Source organism: Ceratotherium simum, chromosome 6 (assembly GCF_057802395.1).
Source record: "Ceratotherium simum simum isolate JZ-2026a chromosome 6, ASM5780239v1, whole genome shotgun sequence".
NCBI lineage: Eukaryota > Metazoa > Chordata > Mammalia > Perissodactyla > Rhinocerotidae > Ceratotherium > Ceratotherium simum.
In genome coordinates, this window is record NC_141905.1 from 29,903,792 (window position 1) to 29,928,735 (window position 24,944).

The following is a 24,944-nucleotide window of genomic DNA, read 5'->3' on the forward strand; positions in this document are numbered from 1 at the left end:
GGGCTCAGAGGGGGCCAGCGGGCAATCCCGGACCAGCGACAAGAGGCTGGCTCTTCCCCAGGAGGAGCCACATGGGAGCTTCCTTGAAGTGAGCTCCAACAGGCTCCTGACAAAGTTTGGGGTTTCATCTCTTTTTGGGTAAATAAATCCATTTTTAATAAAATCCTGAGCTTTTAATACAAGTGCAGCCAAAAAGACTGGAAATGTTATGAGAAGGAATTAACGGGGAGGCATGGGGGCTCTTGGGAACCCACGGCTCTTGTTTCAGAGTCTCAGTGATTATATTTTCAATATACTGAAACTTATTTCCAAAGGCAAGGGGATAGAGAAGTGCGGCCCCATCTGACCCGGAGCCAGACCCTCCTGGGCACTGTGTCTGGCTGGCTCTCCAGAGCGGGACCCCTGCTGGGCAGGCCCAGGAGAGCGAGAGATGGGGACCACTCTGCCACGGGGCTTCTTCCCTTCCCAGGAACCCATGTCCGAGGAGGAGGCCTCCTGGGAAATGAGGATCCCCTGGGAGAGGCTCAAGGTGCACAGGCCTGCGTGGTCCCGCTCCTCATGGTGGGAAGAGCAGTACGGCCAGGGGTTAAGGGTTTGACTCTGCTGCCAGCCTGCCTGGGTCTGAATCCTTTGTGTGAGTTACTTAACCTCTCGCTGCTTTGTTTCCCATCTATGAAATGGGTATAACAGTCCCCACCCCTCAGCAAGTGACACACATGAAGCGCCTGGAATAGTGCCTGGTCCACAGCAGATCCTATAAAAGTGACCGTCACTATCCACTGGGGCCTGGAACCGCTGTGAGCATCCCATGACAGCTAAGGTGCCCCTCCCAGACAACGCACGCTCGTGACAGTCCAGATAACTTCACAAATCCAAACTCCTCAGCACCCAGATTAACGATCCCCACCTAGAGGGAAGGCGTGCCCTGGGTGTCATACAGAAAACAGCTACAGCCCCGGGGGAGATCCAGCACGTTTTGAGCACCTGCTGTGTGCCGAGCACTGTGCTGGGTACCCGACACAGGGTCTCTCAGCTCTTCCTCACAAACCCCAACGCTGGGCGTATGATATGTGAGGAGACCAAGGCTCAGAGGGTTCAGGAATTTGCTTAAAGTCACAGGTGTGGTGAATGGGTGGGGTGGGGGTGTCTGGGGAATAGGGGGCTGTGTTGGGGTGGCCTGGGTGGCAGAGGTCCGAGGGCCCAGGGCTCTGTGCCCAGTGGCTGTGCCAAAGCGGGGGTGGGGGAGATGTGCGAGGCAGCCCCAGCCAGTGAGGCTTGGGTACCGGTAGGGGAGTCGGGGCAAAGTCAGGAGGAGCTGGGACTTCTCTAGAAGAAACACATGTCTCCCCTTCTGTGCCTGCCTGCTTCCAAAGACGCTGGCCAGGAGAGCCGCTGAAGCTGGAGCCCGGCTGGGCTCTGCCTGCCCTCGGGGGTTCCGGCCCACCTCCCCCCCTGCCGGCTCAGCTGGGACTCCCCAGCCCCATTTCCATGACAGGATTAAGGACTTGAAAGCTGGACATGCAGTTTGCTTCGGGAGAGGGGGGCGCCTTTGGGGCGAGGAGGACGGTGGGGGTCGGAGGGGACTTCCGACAAGAGCTGCCACAGCAGATTCCAAGGCAGAAAATCCTATTTCTCAGTCCTTAATTCCAGTCAATTCCAGTCAAAGGGCTGATAGGCATCGGCCGGCAGTAATTTGTGCAGTTTATCCGCTCTTTTCACCTTCTATCGGTCCTTCAGTGACGGGCAGGCCGACAGGCTGCTGCTCGAGTGAGGAAATTAAAATTTGATGCAATAATCCCAAATAAGAAGGATTTTATTAGGTAATATATACACTTTAGATGAGGCACGCCGGCCCAATACACTGATAGGGAGAGACATACATGCTGCGAGCCACAGATAAAGAGGAGGGGCGAGGGAGAGCGGGCGAGGGTCCCAGTGGAGGCCCCCAGCCCGCAGAGACAAGACCAGGAAGGGGGACACCTGGGTCCTCGGGCCTGGGAGGCTGAACAACCTTGGCTGGCCTGGCAAGTACCGCGTTAATCAGGGTTCCACACTGTAAAGCGACACGGAGGGCCGGATCCGGGCACGGAAACCAATTAGAAGCCTGGAAAAATCAGGCTTGGTGTGTAGGAGATCGGCCTGCAGAAGAAAAGTGTGCAAGAGATGTGGAAACCGGAGAGCTCCTTTCAAGTGTGGAGACTGAGGAAGGGCAGAGGTGTGTGGACACAGAGATGATCCTGTGGGCATCGGGCAGAGTCCAAAACCCCCAGCTTACTGCCCGTCTTGTTAGTCTGCTCATGACCCAAACGGCGGGGCTCAGACCTGCTTCCTGGGAGCCTCCCAGGCATTGGCTTTAGTGGCCTCGAGGGGCCAAAGGGACAACGACTCATAACCACCGTGACTGAATGTCTGCTAACACCTGCAATTGCTGGGTGCTCTACACAGGGGAGCGTGCTATCTCTAAAAATGGCAAAAAAAAACCCACAACCCTCTTTGTACCATGGTAGACATTATCAGCCCCAGTTTCCCAAATAGGAAGCGGTCATGAGGTTGTGTGATTGGCCAAGGCGAGCGCATGGCAGTGCAAGGGCCTGCTCCGAGCTGCTCTGGCTGCCTGGCCACCATCATGTCCTCACTTCAATTAGCAAGTTGGCTCTGAGTACCTCCTCTGCGCTCAGCCCAGGGCGCGACACCCTGGGAGACCCAGGAAGCCTGAGACCAGGTCCCAGAGACTCAGGGCTCCAAAGGAACCTACTTAGACATCAGGGAACGTTACAGGGGCGGCTATAATTCACTGGTAAATTACGCAACACAGGGAGAATCAATTCTTCCAGAGTTGAGGGGAGAGGAAAGGCTGTGTCTGCGGGCCGGTGAGGACGAAGCCAGGAAAAAACTCTAAGAAAGGTGGTCAATGAGCTGGGAACCAGCAGACGTGTGGACTTTAGACTGGTGATGGGAGCAGGCACGAGGGGTGATGAGGATAGCTGGACGGTGAGAGGGCATTTGTTCACTCACTCATTCACTCATTCCGTAAAGACATCCTGAGCACCCAAGATGGGCCACGCCCACAGCAGACCCCATCCCTGCCGAACTACGCTTCCAGTCCAGCAGGAAGCAGAGGTTGAACAAGCTGTTCCAGAGCACTGAGTGCTAAGTAGGGGGCATCCAGGGGCCGGGGGGGGCAGACAGAAGGGTCTGCCTGGTCTGAAAGGTCGGGAATCCTCCCTGGGCTGAGAAGATGTGGGCTTAGCAAAGAGATCTTGGAGGGAGACAGCCTTCAGTCTCAAACGCTAGAGCTCCTGCTGTCCACGGACCACCAAGAAAGAGAAGCTAGGGTGGGGGCACTGAGATGTCCCCCTCAAAGCAGTTCCAGACACCTGCCACAGGAGGCCAAAAAGCATCTTGCCTGTTAGATCCTCCAGTCCATATCTGACCCCAAGAAGGAAGTGGCTACCCCCACACACCTGGAGACTGAAGCCCAGTGCTCCGAGGATGCCAACGGCCAGGGAAGACCACAGTTTCCAAACTGGAGGTCAGGCTTCCCTAGCCTGTGGCAGCCTCGGGGTGCGGTCTGCACCCTGGTCAAGAGAAGCCTGCCTCTCACTTATGCCCAATTCTGGGAGCCTGTGCAGATGTGCAGGTGCAGCCCTGAATATCCATGTGTTCAGGTGGGCGTCCCACTTTGCTCCCGAAGCTGAGCACACCGAGTTCCCTCAAAAGGAAGGGCCCATTTTTCTCTCCACAAGAGCTGCTCCCCGAACTGCATGTCCAAGGGTTGCATCTGCTCAGAGGAGATGCCTTACTCTAATTTATCAGCCCAGAGTGAGTGTTTTATTCTAGTCTGCACAAAAGCACAGATGTTCCCAGGCAAGGGAGGCCTGTCATTGCCTACCTGGCCCCCAGTGGAGCAAAGCTGCCCACCCCCAGCCCTGCCAAGTGGGCAGTAGCATGCTTTGTTCTCTAAGACTCCCAGTCACAGCTGATTGGACCAGGGTGGACACATGGCCCAAGCGCAGCCAATCCAGAGGCTGGCTGGTGATCTATGGCCTTGTGACATGGCACAAAATGATGAGCACAGCCAATCAGGTGCCTCTTTTGAAAAGCTGGACTTGAGAAACTCAAAGACTGAGCAGTTAGGAGGGGCAGCTGGAGCTGTAAGCTCTCAGAGAAGAGCCAACTCAGAGAGGCCTGTGGAGCAGAGGGCAGGCTGCCGCCATCTTGAGCAGCACTGGTTGACCAAGAGGCAGACTGACTGATTGATCCATGGGGGACATGGTTGAGCCACAGTGATGTTTTTGGTGAGCCTGACTGAGTCCAAATCTGCTCTGCAGCCCAGCCTGGATTTTCCACAGGCATCCCCATCACCCCACGTAAATCCTTCTGAACTGCTCCCCTTCACTCGTATTAGCAAGTCTTGCTCTTTGCCACTGGGAGCCCTCTGGGGACCAAGTGAGAGGGTGAGGAGATGGAGTGTGGTGTGAAGCGGGGTTTGGGTTTTCACTGTGCTAGGACACCCATCCTTGCCATACATAGGGGTTTGGGGAGTAGGAACCGCCAAGGTGGAGCCTGTCCCACCAAACAGGGCCCCCACCCCATCAGCTCAGAAGGGAGTCCCACAGGGCCCTGAGGGTCCTACCGGAGGAGAGTGCTCATAGATGTTGGTGCTGTAAGGCAGGTTGATGAAGATGGGGTCCATGTCCTGGACGTCTGTGATGATGATGGCCAAGTTGGCCAAGGTGGACAGAGGCCTGGTCTTGTCTTGATCCTTAGAGGACAAAGAACACACAGTCTTAGGTTAAGTGATGTTGTGGACATGCACACACATGATACCCGTGTGCACAAATGTGTGTGCACATGTACATTTGCGCTACACGCTCCCGCAAGGGAAGGCATTAGTACACAGGGGCTCACCCACTCTAAGAACCCACAATGATCTCTGACCTGTGCAGGGAAACACAAACAGGGCCCCCATGGCCCAGCGGCAGGTGGCCTATCCAATGTCACAAAGCAGGGCTGCAGTAGAGCTAGATCTCCTGCCCCAGCCCGGCCTAGGCTGACCACCCTGGACATTTGGTGGGTGGGATGACTGGCTTGGGGTAAAGAGATGGTGCTGTTCTTAGCAACTTCTCTGGATTCAGCTAGGGGCCACCTCCCCTCTCCATGCCCACTTCTGGCCCCTCCTCATCCCAGAGCAGCAAGGGAATGACTAGGATGGGAGTTCCTCAGAAGAAGGGCCCTTTGACCACAGAGGGGCCTACTCTGGGACCTGCATCCCTGCTCCGCACTCTAGGTTTACTGGTCAAGAGACTTTTCCGTTCTAACCAGCAGAGGGAGCTCCAGGGCCTGTGACATTTGGGGGACTCCAGGAAGGAACCCTGAGAGGTCATGCAGGCCATCCCCCTGTGGCGAGGCAGGCAATGTTTAAACCCTCCTAGTTACTTGGAAATTTAGTCCTGCGAAAGCTCACCAAGAAAGGAAACCCAAAACCCATCTGAATGACCACCAGGCGGACAGGGCCAGAGGGGCAGGCCTGGCAGGAAGTCCCCGGGCCTCTCGGGCAGAGGATGCCAGCGGTTCTCATTTGCCATTACCAGCCTTTTGTGGGCAGCAGGCTCTGTCCAGCCTGGCACCTGCCCTCCCCTTCTCACACCCGTGGCTGCAGTCCTGTTCCTGCCACAGGTGCCCCCGTCCAGCCCACCTTGGACTCCATGGCTGGGGAGACGGGATGGCAGTGCCGGCACCTTGCCAAGCCTCCAGCTGTCACCCGGGGGCCTGCAGCTCTCAGTAGCCTGTTCCCAGGGGAGTCCTCGCGCTTCCCCACCTGGTACCCACCCAGTGGTGGCAGGGACCCCACCCTGCTCCCTGCAATGCCACACAGGGGAGTCTCCTTGGGGAAATGCCCAGCAGCCAAGGGCACAGCGCCAGTCCTGAGAGGGACTTGTGCATCAGGTGGGGAAGCCATCAATATCAGAGGGAGTTCTCAGGCCCCCCTGTTGCACTGCTTCAAGGCCTGATCGCTGGAAGATTAACAGCAATTTAACTGTACTCACCACCCCAGCTGGAGCCCAGGCCTCTTGACGGGCCTGGCCACCCAGACTCCTGCCTGTGCCCAGCTCTGATCTCTTCCCCCCTGCCCAAAGCCATTGTTACAGTAGACAGAAATAATCCCACAGGGACAGGTTCATAGCGAGAAAGGGAGCAAGCATCTGTGCGTTTCTGGGCCCAGGTGTGTGCAGATGGAGAGTGGCGGGAGGGGCACCACCCCACGTTGGGGAGCAAGGGAGTGCAGAAGCGTCCAGGTGTGTGCAAAAAGCAGATTCCGGCCTTGCAAGGCCTTTCATCCCAAAAGTCAGTTTTACAAATAGCAGCACACACATCCTCCCAGGCAAGGAACACTTAGCCAGGGGAGAAGGAAAGAACGCGGATGTCATCTGCAGTGGCCTCCCCGAGGGCCGCTGGACCAGGCACAAAGAAAAAGTTTGCATTTCCTGGTTCTTCGGGCATCTTGCCCAAGCCTGGGGAGCCGCATCTTTCAAACCAGACCCTTGACCCAGTCCAGTGTGTCTCCCTGGGATCTGGGCTCTGTGACCCGCCAGGTGGAGCCCCCAGGGCTCCTGGCAGCCCCCGCTGCGGTGACATGGGACCAGGGGGCGGATGCTGTGTGTCAGGCAAATGGGTCCTGCAGGGTCAAGAGAGGCTCCGTAATTTGTTTTGCTCTTGGCCTGAGCTTTGTAAACAGAAATCTAAGGGACAACAGGCCAGCTCTGGCCCTGCTGCCAGCTGAACGCTCCAGCTGTGCTGGGAGCAGCGGCCAGAAGCAGAGAAGAGGGGAGTGCGGGGTAGGACCCTACTTAGGGTGTGGCCTGCCTGTCCCCCAGGCCCTCACACACAGCTGGCGACAAAGGCCAAGCAGCTGTGATGTCCTGGAGACTCAGAGACCCCTGGCCATGGGGCACCGGACTGGGTGTCAGACAACCTGGGTTTGGGTCCCTGCTCCCCACTACTCATCAGCTTGTGAGTCTCAACAGCGTCAGCCACAGAATGGGATAATCATTCCTCCCCCGCCTCCCCCTCCTGGCTAATTCATCCCGGAATTCCCAGGGCCCAGCACGGTGCTTGGCGCAGACAGGTGCTCCCTGCTGTGTAGGCATCACCATCTAGAGCAGAGGCCAGGACGCCTGGATCCTCTGGCTCCCGCACGTTGGGTGGTGTCAGGACACAGCTGGGTTGACACCTCCGCCCTGTGTCCCAGAGAGCGAGAGGACACCCTGCACCAGGAATGTCCTATGGGGGTCCCCAGTGCAGGTGCTGGAGTCCAGCTGCTGCGTGACCGTGAGCAAGTCACGGAACTGCTGCTGTGCCTCCGTTTCCTCATCTGTAAGACGGGTATCTTAATAATACTTATGACAGAGGGCTGTTGTGAGGTTTAATGGAGACAATCCATTCGCGTGCTCAGCACAGCGCCAGGGACACAGCACGAACCCTCAGTAGTGTCAGCCGTCACTACTATTACTCCTATCGCCAGCATCACTATTACAGAGCCTGGCTAGCAGGGAACCAGGTTGATGCCCGTTGCTCTCTCCGAGGGTGGGAGGAGGCAGACATGTGGTTGCCTGGGGCCCCGGGGCGGTGACTCACCGTGGCGTTGACGGTGAGCTGGTAGGCCTGCGTGGTCTCGTAGTCCAGCTCCCGGATCACCGTGACAATGCCGCGGGCGCTGTCGATGGCGAAGAACTGGGAGGGGGGCTGGAAGGAGTAGAGGACGCTCCCGCCCGCGCCCAGGTCGGGGTCCGTGGCGTTCACAATGAAGATGGGTGTCCCCACCGGGGTGTTCTGGGGTGAAACAAAGCAAATGAAAGGGTGAGTAGAGCTCGGAGCAGCTGCCTCCATCAGTGACTATTCCCCCACAGCCCATTAGCCACATCCCTCCAGCCAACCAGACCCGCAGCTCTGTCATTTTTATTCTAAGAGGGTCCAGAGGAATTTAAAATGCAGTATCTATTTTTTCTTCTTTTTTGATGGCCTCCTGGTGGCCGTAACAGCATCAGTTCCAAAGATGATCTGCTCATCCTGGAGTTCTGGATGAGGGCCTTGTGGTCCCTAAACCCCTGTTTCTTGGTGGTTTTGTTTCCTTTGTCAAGTGCCCCTGGGCTGCCCAAGCCTCAGGCCCCGACTGCTCTGGAGGGACCCAGGAGTCTGCATGTTGGGAGGTTTCAAGGGCAAGGAGCTGAGAGGTGTCTGCTCCAGAAGGTGGCGGGGGGCTTTGCCTGGCACCACAGAGGTTACCTGGTTTGCCCTGGGGTGGGGCATCCACATACCATCCCTGGGCCATTGCAGCCTGCCACTGAGGCTGCAAGAGGGGCCTGAAAGGCCTGCTCAAATGTCACCACCTCCTGGGAGCCTTCCATGATTCCAGCTGCTGTACAATGCATATAGATCCTTGCCCCTTTCTGACATGGGGTTTCATGGAGGCTTTCCAGACCCCTAAGACAGGTCAGCCCCCGCCACGCCACCACCCCCTGCTGCTGTTTATATTCAGGGTCCCACAACATGCTGGAATTCTTCACCAGCCACATTTCCTCTATAATTCCTTGGTCAGCGCCTATCTTCCCTCATAGCATATGTGTTCCTTGGAAACCACTGGGCTCTATATGCCCCCTTGCCCGGCATGGTGCCTGGCACACGGCAGGCATTCAGTAAATATCCTTTAGGAAGACATGAATGAAGCTCTCTGATAGTACTTCGCACATCATATTCTGAGTACGTTTGCATCCTCCACCCAACTGTCAACTCTCTGCACCGCAGCGCCCACCACAAGGCCTGGCAGGTAAGCCACGCCTGCTAAACGTTGGTTGAGTGAATTTATTCATAATTTAGAGAGTTCTGGACACGTCTGAGGACAGGAAATCTAATGAGGCTCTTCACAGAGACAGAAAGATAAACACAACCCCTGCTCCCGTTGAGGGACTGACTGCTGGGTGCCAGGTCCCGGGCTATGGGCTGAACCTGCCAGCTCTATAACAAGGCGCTCTCTGGGTGGAAGCTATAATTCTATTTTTGAAAAGGAAGCCGAGGCTCAGAGAGGTTAAGTAATTTGCCCAATGTCACACAGCTAGGCAATGGTAGAAGAGGGCCTTGAACTCAGGTCTAGCCAATTCCAAGCCCAAGATCTTGAGCTCTATTATCAACAATCTCCAAAACATTGATGGCAGTTCTTTCTCTAACTCTTCTGTACGATGCTGAGGTCAACTACCACCACGGATGGTAACTCCTAACCAGGAGCGTGGAACTGGCCTGTGAGCTCCCTGAAATCAGAGACAATATTCCTGGTCTTCTGTGCTCTCTTTACACTGGGACAATGACTGGGTCCTTTCTGACACCTGCAGGGCTCCTTTCAAGGTGGGCATCCACATAACTGTCCCCGCTCCGTGCTGCTGGCCATGACCTGGGCCCTGCCTCACTGCCTTCAGCAGCTTCTGTCTTTGGGGACCAGCCTTGGGCATGCTGGTGGCAGGCCCTCCTTGGGACTATCTGCCTGAGGCAAGGGTGTTCTCTGTAAGGCCCCAGCCAGGCTCAGAAGGGCCTTCAGAGAACAATGCCACGGGGTTGCCATTGTTTCTGGGCGTGCGGATTCTCCCCCATCACCAGGCAAGTGCCAGGCGGAATAGACAGGCTCATAAGCTGTCCTTCTGCAAGCAGCACTGAGGACAAGAATCAGACGGGGGAGGCCCCTCTCCTGCACACCATCCACGACTGCCCAGTGCCCCTGTGCATAGCACGCGGGCCCTTCTAGCCTGGCCCTGTCTCCTGCTTCCCACTTTACGTCCTGGGAGGTGTCACTTCTCGGCCTTTTGGGTGAAGATCAAGCACAGCATCTGTCCTCATCCGTGTAATGTTTCCTGGCAGCTAGAGTTTTTTGTGCTTCCCTCACACCTCTGCACTGCCGAATCTGCCTTTCCTTTGCAAGGTCTGCTCTACCCAGCGTGGTGGCTTGGAAAATGGATGCTCTCTTTCCCTCCAAAAGAGAATCAAGTGTGTGAGGAAGGCAGAGCGGACAAGTGTCAGGACTTCAGGGATGGACAGACCTCTGTTGGAACCCCAGGCTCGCTGTGTGCCTTTGGGCTAGTTACTTAATCTCTCTGATCCTTAATCCCCTCTCTGTACATTGAAGTTAATAATATCTCATAGGGTTAGTGTGAAGAGGACAGGAGCTCATGAGTGTAAACTTCCCAGCACATAATAAGTGCCTGGAAGATGGCAGTTATGATTCTATTGTCTGAATGCCTTCTAGAGGAGTGCAGACAAGAACACCTTCAAGGGGAGGGAGGGAGGTGCCAAGAAGCACTATGAATATTAATGATACCGTGCTGGGCATTCCCTGTCTGCACCCCCCAGATCCAGGGAGCACCCTGCTCTGTCTCAACCTGCCCGCCTCCGTCTCCTCGTCCCAGAGTGACCTCAACGGCTGCATCCCCAGGCCCCCTTGCTGGCTGCCTTCTAGTTGGCTTCTGTGAATGTGAGGTGCTACTAGGAGCTCAGGGGGCAGAAGGAGGAAGAATTTGGGGTGTTGCTTCCCTGCTCCCTCCAACTCCAGCCCACCAGCCCCCCCTCCTTGGCCCCAGCTTTCGGCGGCTCTGGCAGCATTGTCCCCGCCCCTCCCCTTCCTCCTAGGGGCAGTAAGAGCTTCCCACTGGCACTGGTCTCTGGTGCCCCAGCACCCTTTAACATCCCCGGCCCCGGCCACCCCTTTGCAAGTTGTCTCTTCACTGAAATGCTTTCTCACTGAAGGAACTACCTGAGATGATCTGTTTCCTGGGGTCCCTGATGGACACAGGCACTCTGCAAATCCATAGCCCGAGCCACCACACGCAAAGCCATGGAGGGTGGACTCCCCTGGTGCTGGGCTCAGTGAAGCCAGCCTCCACACCAACATGCCACCACGGTGGCACTGGTCTTGAGATCTTTATGAGGCGCTCGGCTAACCTACAGTTCTCTCTCTTGCCTCCTCTCTCTCTAGATCCAACATGCACATCACATATTTGTGCCAGAGTCAGCCCCACGCTCCAAAACAAACACTCCATTGGGGCCTATGGTTCCTGCCACAAGAAAGGATGGACATGCTCTGATTTCAGAGCATGTGAGGCAGGTAGACAGCACTTCAGAGCACTTGGCTAGTCAGCTCAACCCTCCCCCCCCCCCCCACGAAGCCAGTGCCCAGAGGAGAGGGACAGCTCCCGCAAGAATGTCAGCTCTCCGCAGCCCGCCTCAGGGAGGAGAGGACATTTCACCCATCCACACGGCATGGTCCAGAGCGCAAGTTCTCTGAGCATCTGATTAGAGGATTTAAGAGCAGGACCCAAGAAGACAGTGGAAAAGGGGAAAAAGAAGGGATGGTCTTGTGTCTGACCTTCTTGGATTATTTTTCATGCCCTGCGGTGAAAACCCATTTAATTTCTGCATAACTTACAAAGGTTTTAAATGGGCCTGGCAAAGAGCCATTCATACACTTAGAAGAAACAAGCCATTGGAGAGAAAAGAATGCTGACTTCTGGCATTTCAGGTCCTGGGCACCAGGCGCTAGCAGGGACGTAGGGGTGGGCACTCATCAGCACGTGCATCGCGGGCTTCTGCGAGCACCCAGCTTCTGCTGCATGGAAATGTGCAGAAGCGCTCACAGGTCTGCAGGCTCAATGCAAGCTGACTTCCCCTCTGGGGCCAGGCACATCTGAGTTTCCAAGGACACTGCAGGCAGGGAAACCTGGTGGCTCAGAGCGTGGACTCCAAGTCAGACCCCCGAAGTTTGAGTCCTGACCTTTCCACTCATGGTGGGAGGCCTCAGACGTGTGCTGTTACTCTTTCGGCCTCAGTTTCCTCACATAAAGGGAAATGTAAAAATGGAGTTGTGAACAGTACCTACCTCCTAGGGTTGTGAGAAAGAACTACATGAGATAGATGTGAAAAAAATGAAAAGCTTCTCGCTGAGCCAGGCACATGGCAATACTGAGCAATCCTGAACAAGTAGTCATTGCAGTTGTTATCATGGTAATAAAATGCTGTCACAGGCTGAGTGAGATGAGCCCTATTTGGGCGGGTGGGTATCAGAAATAGTGTAAACAGTCAATCAACCTCTTCATCATGAACTTACACAAATGGACATTTTAAAAGTCAGCAAGAGAACATCTCCGTTGATTAGTTCATGGCTGCTGCAGACGGGGTTGGGGGGAGAAGCTCTGGAGACCCTCTAGAGTGGGTTTGAGAAGCCTGTGAGAGGAGGGGTGGGATCTGAGGTGCTTGGAGGCCAAGGAAGCTCCTGAACACGGAGGCCAGCCTGACTGTGCGCTACTCGGGGATGGCTCGAGTGTAGAAGCTGAAGGAACTTTGGGGGTTATCCTGTCTAGCCTCCTCATTTTACTGATGGCAAAAGTGAGGGGCTGTGCCTTGCTCTAGGTCTCACAGGTGGTTAACGCAGAGGAGTGACTGGAAATCAGGCGCCTTGATTCATATCTTCTCACCCCACCCAGAGATGCCAACCACTGCCTCCCTGTACACCCTCCTTCCAAGTAAAGCTGCTCTTTTTACCCACACTCTGCTCTAGGGGATGGGTCTAGGCGGCCGTGTTTGTCCCAAGCGACTTCAGACCCCAGGCCACATCTGACTGGTCCAGGGATAACCACCTGACTCAAGTAGGCCAATCAGATAGGGCCTTGGAAGTTAAATCAATTTCTGTGGGGACCTGGAAAAGAAGATTCTTGCTATGCAGTTAGGGATGGAGTGGGCACCATGACAGGCTGAAGCCACATAGAAGCCACAGTTACAGGATGGCAGAGAAGCCAAGGGCAATCAGAGGAAGCCCATCTGCGATAAGGAGAATAGAGCACAGTGAGAGAGAAAAGCCAGACAAGGGGCTCTGAGAGCCTCCCGGCCCTGGTCTGCACAAGCCCTGTCTGGACTTCATTTCCTGTCCCCGGCTGTGGTGCTGAGACACCACCTGTGCTGTCCTTCCTGTGGGTACCACCCTCATACTGGCCTCCATGGGTCTCAGCTCCTTGCTCCCACCGGCACCCCCAGGACATATCCAACTACGGGCAAGGCCTCTTCATTCCCGCAGCTCTGCCCTAAGGTCACGCTGACCCTTGCCTGCTGAGATTCTGCCCCTTCAACGCCCACGCCCACGGCTGGGCCGCAGAAAGCAAAGCTCCTGGCCACAGCTCCTAGGCTGCTGAGGGCACAAGAGGTAATAACGGGGGGAATAAAACAGCCCGGATGAATAAATGCTGGCTCCCTCTTCTTTTTAAGAGTCCCCAGACACTCCTTTTAAAATGCAGATCCACTCAGATCACTGCAATGATCAGCATGCACATGGGGGTGGCAGGGGTGGGCAGGGGACAGCTCGATCATAGTCTTGACACAATCAGCCACGACAGACCTGGAGGAGAGATGTCCCACAGAGCTGGGCTCTGCCCACCTGGAGACAAGGAGACCAGGGAGAAGGTGCCCCTCTCATGTCTGGGCTTGGGTCGGGGGTCTGCAGAACTATCGCCAGGGTAGCCTGGGCCATGGAGGCAAGGCTAAAAGGCCCATTTCAGCTGGAGGTGGGGCTGCCGCATTCTAGGGCAACTGTCCCCCCACATTTACTGTGGAAACTGGCCCAGGGTCCACCTGCTCACTGGAAAGGGGCAGCAGGTCTTTGGAGGAAAGGCCCCATGGGCGTGATTACTCTGGCTTCTGAGGCAGGCCTCTTGGCCCACTTCTCCACCCCCACTCTGCTTCCAGCGCCCCTTCCTCCATGGCACCCCCTACCCAGTCCTGCCCACTCTCTTGTGGGCCATTTGAAGGGAAATCTCCCAAAATGCACAGCCCACGCCTCCTGGGGGCCGGGAGCGTGTTTAGGCATCAGTCCCTGCAAACCCCGGGCACCTGCCAGGTTGTCCCTCTCGGCAAGGGGCCCGCGGCATGCAGGTCACAGACAGGGCAGGCCCCTGCCTCTCCCAGTTCCCATTTAAGCTCCACATCCCTTCTGATGGACCTGCTGTAAATGGGCCACCCCGTGCAATTCAGAGACAAATAAATCTTTTTGCTACTCCTGGGGTGACAAGGGAATAGACTCTGGGAAAGTTCTGCCGTGCAAGGGATCTTGTTCGTTAATAATAATGATAAATAGCTCACTTCTCACATGCAGTGTGAGTTACATTACACTCCGGGCTTCTCCAGAGGTGGCTCGGGGTGCTCACTGGAACGGGTGGGGTGCACGCGTGCAGCGAGGGAGAAGGAGGGCCAGGCAGAGAGAGGCAGCGAAAACACAGATGGAGGGAGTGTGAAGAGAGGGGAAGGGGGGAGGAAGGTGGGGGAGAGGATGACAACAGGGGGACAAAGGAAAACAGGATGGGATGGTGAATGGGCAGGACGGGGGGCCACAGGGGAAATGGGATGAGAGAAGAGTTTGTAAGAGAAGAGAAAGGGAAGGAAGGTGGGGAGAAAGCAACCAACTGAGAGGGAGAAAAAGAGACATTACAGAGGAAAAGTCGTGAACGGAGGAACAGAAGTGTAAAAATTCAAAGCAGCAAGAGAAAGGAAGATAGGAGCAGGAAGCAAGCCCGCCACACCCTCTCATCTTCACGGCGTCCCACCCCCCACGTTAGATTTATTCTGCATCCTCGACCAAACCGCGGCAACAAGCCCTACCATTTCCACCGTCGGTGCCATCTCTAAAGGCGTTATTAATATTTATGGAATGCTTGCTAGATGCTGCCACAGTCTTTAATATCTTATTATAAAGCCTGTTATAAAATGCATTAGTAATAAATTCCTGACAGATGGAGTTCTGACAAGGTGCGGGCGCCTCCGTGGATCCGGGCAGGAAACAGACCCTTCTGGAACACACACGTGCTGCTCACAGGCTAGGCTGCTGGTCCCTGGGGGGGGGGGGGGAGATTCAACCCTCCAACCTCAGGCCCAGTGGTCATTTTTATACATCTTATCTCATTACTTCCTTTTCCCAGATGGGGGAAATAGAAGCTCAGAGGAACGAAACAACTTGTCCAAAGTCACACAGCTTATAAGTGGCAGAATCAGGATTCAAATTCAGGTCACCTCTCCGGCCCCAGACCCTCAGGGAGCCCAGAGATGAGGGTGGAGAGTGGGCACAGGGCCCCTGCTCAAGCAGGGCTGATTCATTCACCTCCCTGTACAGGAGGGCTGGGGATGGTGTGGGAGCTGAAGATGGGGGCTTCAGGTCGTCTGCATTAGAGAAGAGAGGGCTGACGGGGAGCTTTAGCCCAAAAGAAATTTCAGAAGGAAGAGGGTATCTCAGAATTGGCACAATTTCACTGGGGATCAAGAAGTGAGCTCCCGCTGTGAAAAGAAGAATTAAAGTCAGAAGTACAGGCTTTCTGACAAGGGGGTGCCTGGGGCAAAGGGGGGCATCTGTGCTTTGGTTTCTGCTGAATGCCAATGCAGGCGTCTTTGCACTGGACTCTGGGGCAGGGGCCTCCTGGGGTGCCTGGGGAGGGCGTCATTTCCAAATGTGAGGTTTTGAGGTTTCATGGCATGCCAGCTCATGGAGGAGGAGAAATGGGGTCTATGGGAGATGTGGGCTGTATTTCTTTCTCAAATAGGCAAGGAGTGTGCAGGCACCAGCTGAGAGCAGGGTCCAAGGAGACAAACAGTGCGAGGAGGAGAACTGAGAGAGCCAGGGGCCCACCGGGCCTCGATGGATGTCTCGGGGGGCCCATTCTGGTCAGGGAAAGGGCATACCCGTTCGTGCACAAACCCATACGTATCCACATGTGCTCCAGCACCCCTCTCTGGGAGGAGTCTGGAAGAGATCATTTCACAGTGTCTCTCAACCAGTGTCTACTCTCTCTCAGAGGATGTGCACTGGACTCTAAAAGGTGCTGGGTCTGCTCTAAGTGCCGGGGCAGGCTGCCAGGTAGAGGTGCCAGCTCTGTGGACAGAGGGAGCCCCAAAAGGCTGGGCCCTGAGTCCCGCACACCCTGACATGGCTCGAGCTCTTTCCCTGGACTGGGCTGGCCTCCCTAGCTGTTCCACATCTCCTTGGAGCCAGCTCAGCGCTCTCCCATCTCTGAATCCCTCCTCCTTCTTGGCCTCCAGCTGTGTGCTGCCCATTCTGAATCAGGAAGACACTCATCAGAGTCCTTCCCTAACGCCCCTCCTGCTTTCCCACGTCTGCAGAGTCTTCACCTGCTGGAGCGATCTTGGACTTGCCAACCTCTCTCTTGCCTCCCACTCTTCTTCACTCACCAGGGCCTGTCAATTCTTCCTTCAACATTCCTCAAATCCTTCCTTTTCTCCTTGTTATTTACCTTGGCCACCTCCGCAGTCTTAGCACTGTCACTTATATGTAGAAGGATTTCCATAAATGTTTTAACAGAATCAGGACTTCCGGCTAAACATGGCAGATTGAACACATCCATTTATTTCTGTTTTTGTCTCAACCCCTCACCAAAATGATAATATAGGAATTAAAAATGCATAAATCCACAAGGGCAAAAAGAACAGGAGAAGAGATGACAGCAGATGAGAGATGTCAATAAAATCCCAGAAACTGGAAACAGATGGAACTAGAAACTGCCTTAGGAGAGAGGGGAAGGCGAAGCTTAGGCTGGCGTCTCAGAACCCCAGAAAAGCTCGGGAACTGGAGGCACCACGTGATGCTGCAAACAGGAAGACCAGCTGCAAATCTTTAAGAAGAGTGGTTAGACCCCTAAATGCCTTCCCCAACTCTTGCAGAAGACAGGAGGTTTACTGTCTGGAGGGGCTGAGTTAGTCGCACTCTGGACTCAGGCTGTGAGTTGGACCAGGCACTGAAAACAGGGAGGTGAAGTGAAAATCTGCAGCTCCCCTCCACTCCTATCCTGATCAGGCCTCATTAGCCAGTCAGCCTCCTGGAGACTGACAGCCAGGCAGGAGATAAAAAACTGGCCCAAGACAAAACATAAATATTAACATGATGGAGTTCTTTCAAAGAATCAGCCAGGTCCTCACCTACTCACCCCACAGTGAAGCCCACTGGTTAACAAGCAGCCCCCCACCCTCCCCTGCCCTAGCACACACAGTGAGCTTGCAGGCATCTAAATGGGAACTCACTCTCAAATATGAACGGACAACTAAGGGTCATGAGACATTTGAGAAGAGACTCTAATGTGAAAGACAGTGGTGTGGGGGAGAAAAGAGTGAAAAGGATTAACAATAAGTATCTTCAACATCTTTAGAGAGACAAGACATAGCATCTTTGAAATAAGAACATTCCAAGGAGAGAAAGAGCTAGGAGAAATGAAAAACTCAACAGAAGAGTTGGAAGACAAAGAAATTTCTCCAAAAGTAGGAAAAACTGAGAGATGGAAAATGGGTGAGAAAAGTAATAAAATTAGAGAAGCAGTTTAGAAGATCCAACACCCAACTAATAGGGATTTCAGAGAGAGAAAGCAGAGCAAATGAAGGGGAGGACGTTATCCAAGAAGTAAGATAAGAAAATCTCCCAGATCTGAAGGACATGTTTCCAGATCGAAAGAGACCACTCTGTGTTCAGGAGAGGGACCCACACTGAGGCATAAAACTATGACGTTTCAAAACACTGAGTACAGATCTTCCTCAACTTAGGGCAGGGTTACATCCTGGTGAAAAAAACAAAGTTGAAAATATTGTAAGTCAAAAATGCATTTAAGACACCTAACCTACCAAACGTGATAGCTTAGCCTAGCTTACCTCCAGTGTGCTCAGAACACTCACATTAGCCTATAGGTGGGCAAAATTATCTAACACAAAACGTATTTTATAATAAAGTGTTACATATCTCATGTAATTTACTGACAACTGTACTGAAAGTGAAAAACAGATGGTTGTAAGTGTTATCAGTTGTCTACTCTTGTGATTGCATGGCTGACTGGGAGCTGCCACTCACTGCCGCTGCCGAACATCATGAAAGAGTACTGTACCACATATCACTAGCCTGGGAAAAGATCAAAATTCAAAGAACGGTTTCTACTGAATGTATATTGCTTTTGCACCATTGTAAAGTCGAAAAATCATTAAGTAGAACCATCTTAAGTTGGGGACCATCTGCATTTAAAACAAAATACGAGATACTTTTCAGAGAGAAAACAAAAGCCTACACACAAAGGATCAGAAATCAAAATGGCATCAAAGTTCTTAACAGTGACATTACAGGCTAGAACACAAAGGGGAAATGACTTCACATTATGAGAAAAACTACTTTCATTCTAGAATTCTATACCCAGCCAAACTATCAACAAATATGAGTGCAGAATAAACACACTTTTCAAAAAAAGTATAAAAAAAAATTTTCCCATGAAACCTTTTTCAGGAAATTATTGAAGGGCATACTCCACCAAAATGAGGGTATAACCAAGAAAGAGGAAAATATGGGACCCATGTAACAGGGGATCTAATGCAAGAGAGAGACAAAGAAATTCTCAGGGTGATTCCCCCTTCTCCCCCATGCTCACCCCACATCAGACCTCTTTAGCCATTCAGCTTCCAGAACAGCAAGCAAGCCAGAGCACAGCTACAGTCTGGATTAGAGCAGGAGGAGGGAGGCTCCAGGAAGAACGTTGTCAAGAAAAATACAAAGAGAATTAAAAAATCAATATACTTTTAACATCTTGAGAGGTGGTATTCACTTGTTAGAATATTTAGGGATGAATAAGTGATAGGTTCATAGAACACTAAGCAAACAAACCAAAAAGAGGTAATTATTAATTCTAGAGAAAACAAAAAAGGAAACATAATTACAGTACACTATGTGGCCCGGCTGTGAATAATATTTACATACTCATAATGCTGTATACACCAACTGCTGTTTGAGCTAAAAGGAGGGATATAATTAGGTTGGGAGGATGGGTGGGGCACATTAAGAATGGTGAGTGTGTGTGTGTGTGTGTGTGTGCGCGCGCGTGTGTGCGCACAGCAAAGATGAGGTAGAGGGTAGTGTAAAACTGCAATTTTTACCCCTCATAGCTGGAAGTCAATAGATAACGTCTAAAACTGAAAAATTTATAAGCACGTGATTTGGAAATAAGAAGGTAACTATCAGAAATTGAATGAGGTTGTCTCAGGGTGGGAATCAGGGGTGGGAAAGGATGAGGCAGGCCACTGCTGTTTTTATTATAAGCCTAGCTTTACTCGTTGACTTTTAAGCTCATGCAAATATGGATTTAATAAAATTAATATAAAAAATTGAAAAAAATGTTATCTCCCTGTGGCTGGACCACTGCGGTGGCCTCCCCTCTTTCAGCCCTGCCCTGTAACTGATCTCGGAAAGTCACTGCCCTAAAGCACTGATCTCCCATCTCACTTTCCTCTGCAAACACTATTACTGGCTCCTCTGTTACCTCCAAGGCAAAGTCTCCGGGACCTCAAACGTCACCATAGTCTGATCAGAGCTTCCCTCTCCAAACGCATCTCTCACTATTGCCCCACTGAGAGCCTCTGCTTCAGTCAGACTGTTCTACATACCAGCCAGGCCTTTGTTCATGGTGCTTCCGTCTTCTCCACCCACATTCCTTCTGATAGTCCCCCTGGGGAGCAGGCACCGCTGCCCAGCATGTGGGGACCGACACTCCCTCTGTTCCCAGAGGAGGCTGTTGGCTCCCCCAGGTTTCTAGGCACGCTGCCCAGGCTCCGGTTGAGACACCCTCTCCCCGGCCCTCGCACATGGGCCCTGGCCTTTACACGGATGCTGGATGTGCTGGGCTGGGAGGAGCCTCATCAGAAGAACATCTGGGGCCTCCCTCCTCTCTTCTCAGAAGCCTAATTTTCAAAGCCAAGTGTGATACCCAAGAGTGAGATGGCCCAGCTCCATCTTATTCAGAGAACTGAGGCTATTTTTCTCAGCTCTCATTGCAACACCCCCACCCCAGCCCAGTGACCTTCCTGTAGATGAGTGACAGTAGAGTTCAGAGGTCCTCCCAGTGCCACCTCCCATTAGCACCCAAATTCCAGGGCTGTCCATGCACCTGCCCTCCTCCAGGTACCCTCTAAACCCTCTCACTGCTGACCCACAGGAGCTGAGGGAGCACATGGCAGCACAGGGAATTACGCATGATAGACAGTGCACAGCTGGCAGACCAGCCCAGCAGGTGGCTGAAGGCCACGTGTAGAGGGAAGGGGACAGGAAGCCGTGAGGGTGGGGCATCCCCGTGCCCATGCTGGCCCCAGTCCCCACAACATGCTGCTTTCAACTCCAGGCAGTACCACCCCCTCCCTCAGGGGCTGGGGTCCACTTCCCCCTCTATGGCACGGGAGGGGGAACCAAGAGTGGAGGCATGTTTAGTCTTATCCTCCCACCCTCCCCCAACCTGAGAGGTTAGTCTGATTGGCTCCTGGGAGCCTCTGCCCTCCCCTCGCAGCAGGGACTTGGAAACCAGCTTCTGGAGACCAGGAAGGACCATTCGGTGATGAATACACACCATGCACATTAGCCTGACTGGAAAAAAACCAGAAACAACTGTCCTGAGATGCTGGGTCACATTCTGGCTCTCCAATAACAACCTGCCTGACTTCCTTCTCTGTTGCTACAGAACATCAACACAAACACCGGATGCCTCAGTTTTCCCATCCAGGAAATGGGTCTAGCAATCTCTGCATTGCCTTCCACATAGAGTTGCGGGGGAGATGAAGTAAGCTAACAGTGGCAAGGCACTTTGAAAACTCAAAGGCCAAAACAAAAATCACTACTCTGCAGAGGCAGAAAATTCTAAGAGAAAAACCTAGGGAAAGGGATGGTGTGACCTAGAGAAGAGTTCTCTCTAAACAGCTACCCAGGAGTCCAGAACCTGGGTCTCCTGGTTTCCAGGACACTGTCCCTGAGCCCAGCGCTGCAGGGGGCTGAATCCAGGACAGAAACGGGGTTCAGCTGAGTCATGAGATGGTCTTGAGACTGGTAGATTCTGGAAAGTGGCAACTGATAGATGCATGGAGTCTCCTGGGGTTCTTTAAAAATAAGAACAAGACTTCTATGGGTCTAGGGTAATAACTCCCATCTATTGAGGACTTCCTGTGTCAGGCCCTGTTTTAAGCACTTTCCATGCAGTATCTTGAACAATCCTCATGGCAGCCAGTGAAGCAGACACTATGACCACCCCACTTCCAGATGTCCAAGGCTGTGTGTGATGAGCTGCGCCCCGGCAGGCTGCTCCAGGGCCCAGGCTCTTATCCACCAGGCTATAATGTTCTCAGTGATGAGTGAGCAAAGTGTGCAGGTCCAGGAGGCAGGGAAAGGCCAAGGTGACCTTGAGAAATTGGGATTCTGTCATTCGGGCCAAGTGCCAGGGCCTAAGAATGACATTTAAGGGGGTCGCCACAGAATGACTTAGGTGAGCAGAGGTTCCAGGTTCAGAAGGTGATGGATGTCGGGTGTCACCAGGAAGGTGCTGGAAGTGGAGGTGTCGGTTATCAGGAGCTGTCAGGTTGTTTCATCCAGCATCCCAAACACGTTTACGGAGCAACACAGGACAAGACTGTGTGGGCCACATTCGCTCTCCTCATCTTTCCAACATAAAAATGGTTTCGAGCAATTACACGTGGTTGTTTATGGGGAGGAAGACAGATACACCAAAGAGCAGCTTTGAGGGAGCAAAGGCATGAGAGAATTTGCTGTTTGAGTCCCAGCTCCACCCCTATTTGCTGTGTGATTTTAGGGAAGTTAGGCAGCCTCTCTGAGCCTCAGTTTCCCTATAAAGAGATGGGCATAACAAGAAAACCTGCCTCATGGGGTTACTGTGAGGCTTATGGCAGATAATGCATGCTAAGCACTCAGTGCATCACAGGTGCTCAATAAATCTCAGGCTCTATCATAATGTTATTCCCTCGTGGGGCAGGTGTAAGGGTTAAGGGTGGAAATGCGTCTAGACAAGGGTCGGGAAACTGTCATGTGCTTTGCATGTTACTTCTGGTGGGGAGGTCTGGAAGGGGAGGGGAGCCCTCTGAGGGCTGAGGTCCTTGCTCCGCTCTCAGCAGAGATAAAAGGCCTAGGTGAAAGGCGGGGGCCCCTCCCTGTGGCCCTCCCTGTGGCACACAGCCCCACCTCCGTCCCAGAGGAGCCCACACTGGGTGCGCAGCACCTCCAACGCTGCCCTGAGCTCTCTGTGCACAGCTCCATGGCTCACAAATGGGGCTCCATCTCCTGGCCCCCAAATTCATTCCCCCACATGGTGATGAATCACATTAAACAAAATGAATATGCAAACCTCCTCGGAGTGGGCCTTACACCTATGGGCAGCTGAGGCTAATAAATGGACTCGGAATAAGAAGACAGCTCAAGCAACGCAACTCCTCCTGCTGTCTCCTCTCCCCGCCCCCTCAGCCTCCGCCCACCTGTGCGCCCCTTTGTCCCCAGCTGGGGTGTGCATTCTGAAGGGGCAGGTGGAGGCAGCAAGGGCCTGGGCAGGCACCAGTCATGGGGTAGGCCTGTTGCGGGCTTCTCCAATCAGATCCCGGATCCCCATGGCTACTGCTGCCGGCCCTTTAGGCGGTGGGACGGTGTGACGTGATAAGTGGAAGCTGTCGCTTGGTGCCTGGGGGCTTAAGGGTGGACAGGCTAGTGGAGGCTGCACACCTGGCTTCAGGGGAGCGGGGGACTGCTGAGGGCTGGAGAGAGGGGGCTGGGGGGCCCAGGACCCAAGCAGGGAGAGGGCAGCTGCAGGAAGCCCCTGGGCCCGGAAGGCCTTGGGAAATGGTTTAAGCATCAATAGGTGGAGAGAGACTGGAATTATCATGGCTACAAAGGCCTTTAGAAATCACCTAGTCCAGCGGCTCACTCCCCAGCTGCACATTAGAATACCCGGGGAGCTTTTAAACAGTATCAGTGCCAGGGTCCACCCAGCCTTCGTGTTCTTTAAATTCCCAGAGGAATTCTCATGTACAGCCAGGGGTGGGGGGAGCACTGCCCTGTCCAGTACCCTATTCTATAGAGGAGAAAGTTGAGACCCAGAGAGTGCAGGGGATCAGACCGAGGTCACACAGATGGTCAGTGGTGGCAGATACCCACCTCCGTGCTTACTGCCTGACCTCCCCTCCCTTGTCTTAATGAGAGTGGAGGGTGACTCCCTGAGTCACATCATTCTTATCCTCCAGGGAAGCAGCGAGGGGAGGTGCGTGGAGCCCTAGGCTGGGGGACAGAAGACCTGGGATCGAGGTGGTCTCCGTGTGCTCCTGGACAAGTACAAACCTCTCTGGCCTTCAGGTCCCCGTCTGTCAAATGCGGGAGCTGAACCACATTATCTCCACATTCCCTTCCTGCTCTACAGGGTATGACTGAAAGTCCTTCCTGAAATCTAATCCAAGGCTCTCTTGCTACAGAGCCAGCCCCTCTGCTTGAGACGGTCTTCAGAAGATATAAAGGCAGCACGGTCTGAAGCAAAAATTGATAAAGGCATTTCTCTCTCCCTTTCCTTTTTTTCACTGCCTTGTTCTCCAATGAGATACATAACACTCTCATGTGGACAGATCACAGGTTAAAATGCCCCACTGCTGGCCATAGGTGATCACCCTGCACTAGGACTGCCGAGCACAGCCCCGAGTGTGGGTGACGAGCAGAGGAAGGACATCTTGAGAAGAACAAAGGGCACCACGGGCTGGGAAGCCAGAGGCCTTGCACCCCTGTGGCTCTGTCTCACCAGCTCTCAAATGGTCCCGAAAGGACAGGAGGACACTGAGACATCAGTGCAACAGTCCAGACGCCTGTCCTGCCCCTCTCTTCCATTTCTGTGTGACTTTGGGCAAGTGATGAAACTCTCTGTGCCTCAGTTTTCTCATCTGTGAAATGGGGATAAAAACACCTGCCTCCAGGATTTGTGGGTCCTAGATGAAGTAATGAGTATGAAACGCTTAGCCTAGTGCCTGGCCCACAGTTGCCATCATTGTCACAAATCTCACTATTACCAGGTAATGGCAGCCTCACATTCTCCTGCTTGGGTGGGGGTGGCCCAGGGAGATCTGGTCAGCCAAGGAACATACCCGGGGAGGGAGGATGCCCTGCTATGTTGTCCTTGGGAACTGACCCATGATATGGGTCATGCGGGCTCTAAAGGCTGGGGTGGAATGGAGCATCCATTCCCACTGCTCTGAGGAGGAAGCCCTCAGAGGGGGTCGTGGGAGGAACAGGGCTGGAGATCCAATTCTTTGGTCTACTGTGCCTGGTAGACCAAGGCCCACGGGCCCCATCACTGGCTTTAGAGACAGCCAGAGGTCCTGGAACACACAAGAATGCCACCATAAGAAGACCACCAGACTGACCCCAAGAAAAGATGGAGACCAGAATCCCAGAGGATTCTGTTCAAAGGTGGTCCTAGGGCAGTCATGGCCTCATCTGTTAAGACCAGATTTGACCCAGAAACAAACCCGCCTCCCCTTTCCTAACAGAACCCAGAGAAGGTGCCTCCACACACCTCCTGGGTGGTTCAAGTTGATGATCAACCTCATCAGGAAGTTCCAAGGGTCTCCCCAAGCCCCTCCTGGAATTAAGAATACGGAGACTAATTTCTACCGAGAAATAGAGTCCTCCCCATGCATCCTCCTCCTGGCCCCACGGTGTCCAGGGAGGGGCCAGGCAGCTCCTAGGGCACACTGGCCTTCCCCCAGGGAGTCAGGCGAGACCATGGGTAGGAATCGCAAATAACTTTCATTAAGCGGGGTGCTAATACCATGAATTACAAATGAAACCCAGATGAAGAGGACCCTGGCAGCCTTACCTCCGTTTGATATTAATTGGGCGACACTTTGTTTTAATGGTACATTAATTAATGCAGAATTTCGACGGAAGTCCGCGTGACATTCACATTAATACAAATGAATTCATTACCGTTGGTGTTATTACAAGAAATGACAAATAAATCTGTAACAGTGGGACCCTTCAAATAATAATCACGAATCATTAGGTTTGCTGCTCGTTTGTACTGTAGCTTGCA

General features: G+C 53.4%; 1 protein-coding gene across 1 annotated transcript in view; it reads right to left on the bottom strand.

Moving 5' to 3' along the window:
* CDH23 (cadherin related 23) overlaps positions 1–24,944 on the bottom strand; it is a 402,905-nt gene that overhangs the window by 232,922 nt on the left and 145,039 nt on the right. Inside the window, exons 7-8 of the mRNA XM_087432054.1 lie at positions 7,639–7,833; positions 4,637–4,765 (exon numbers count right to left, since the gene is read on the bottom strand). Coding sequence (XP_087288180.1) covers positions 4,637–4,765; positions 7,639–7,833 — 324 coding nt within the window. The remainder of the gene's footprint in view (positions 1–4,636; positions 4,766–7,638; positions 7,834–24,944) is intronic.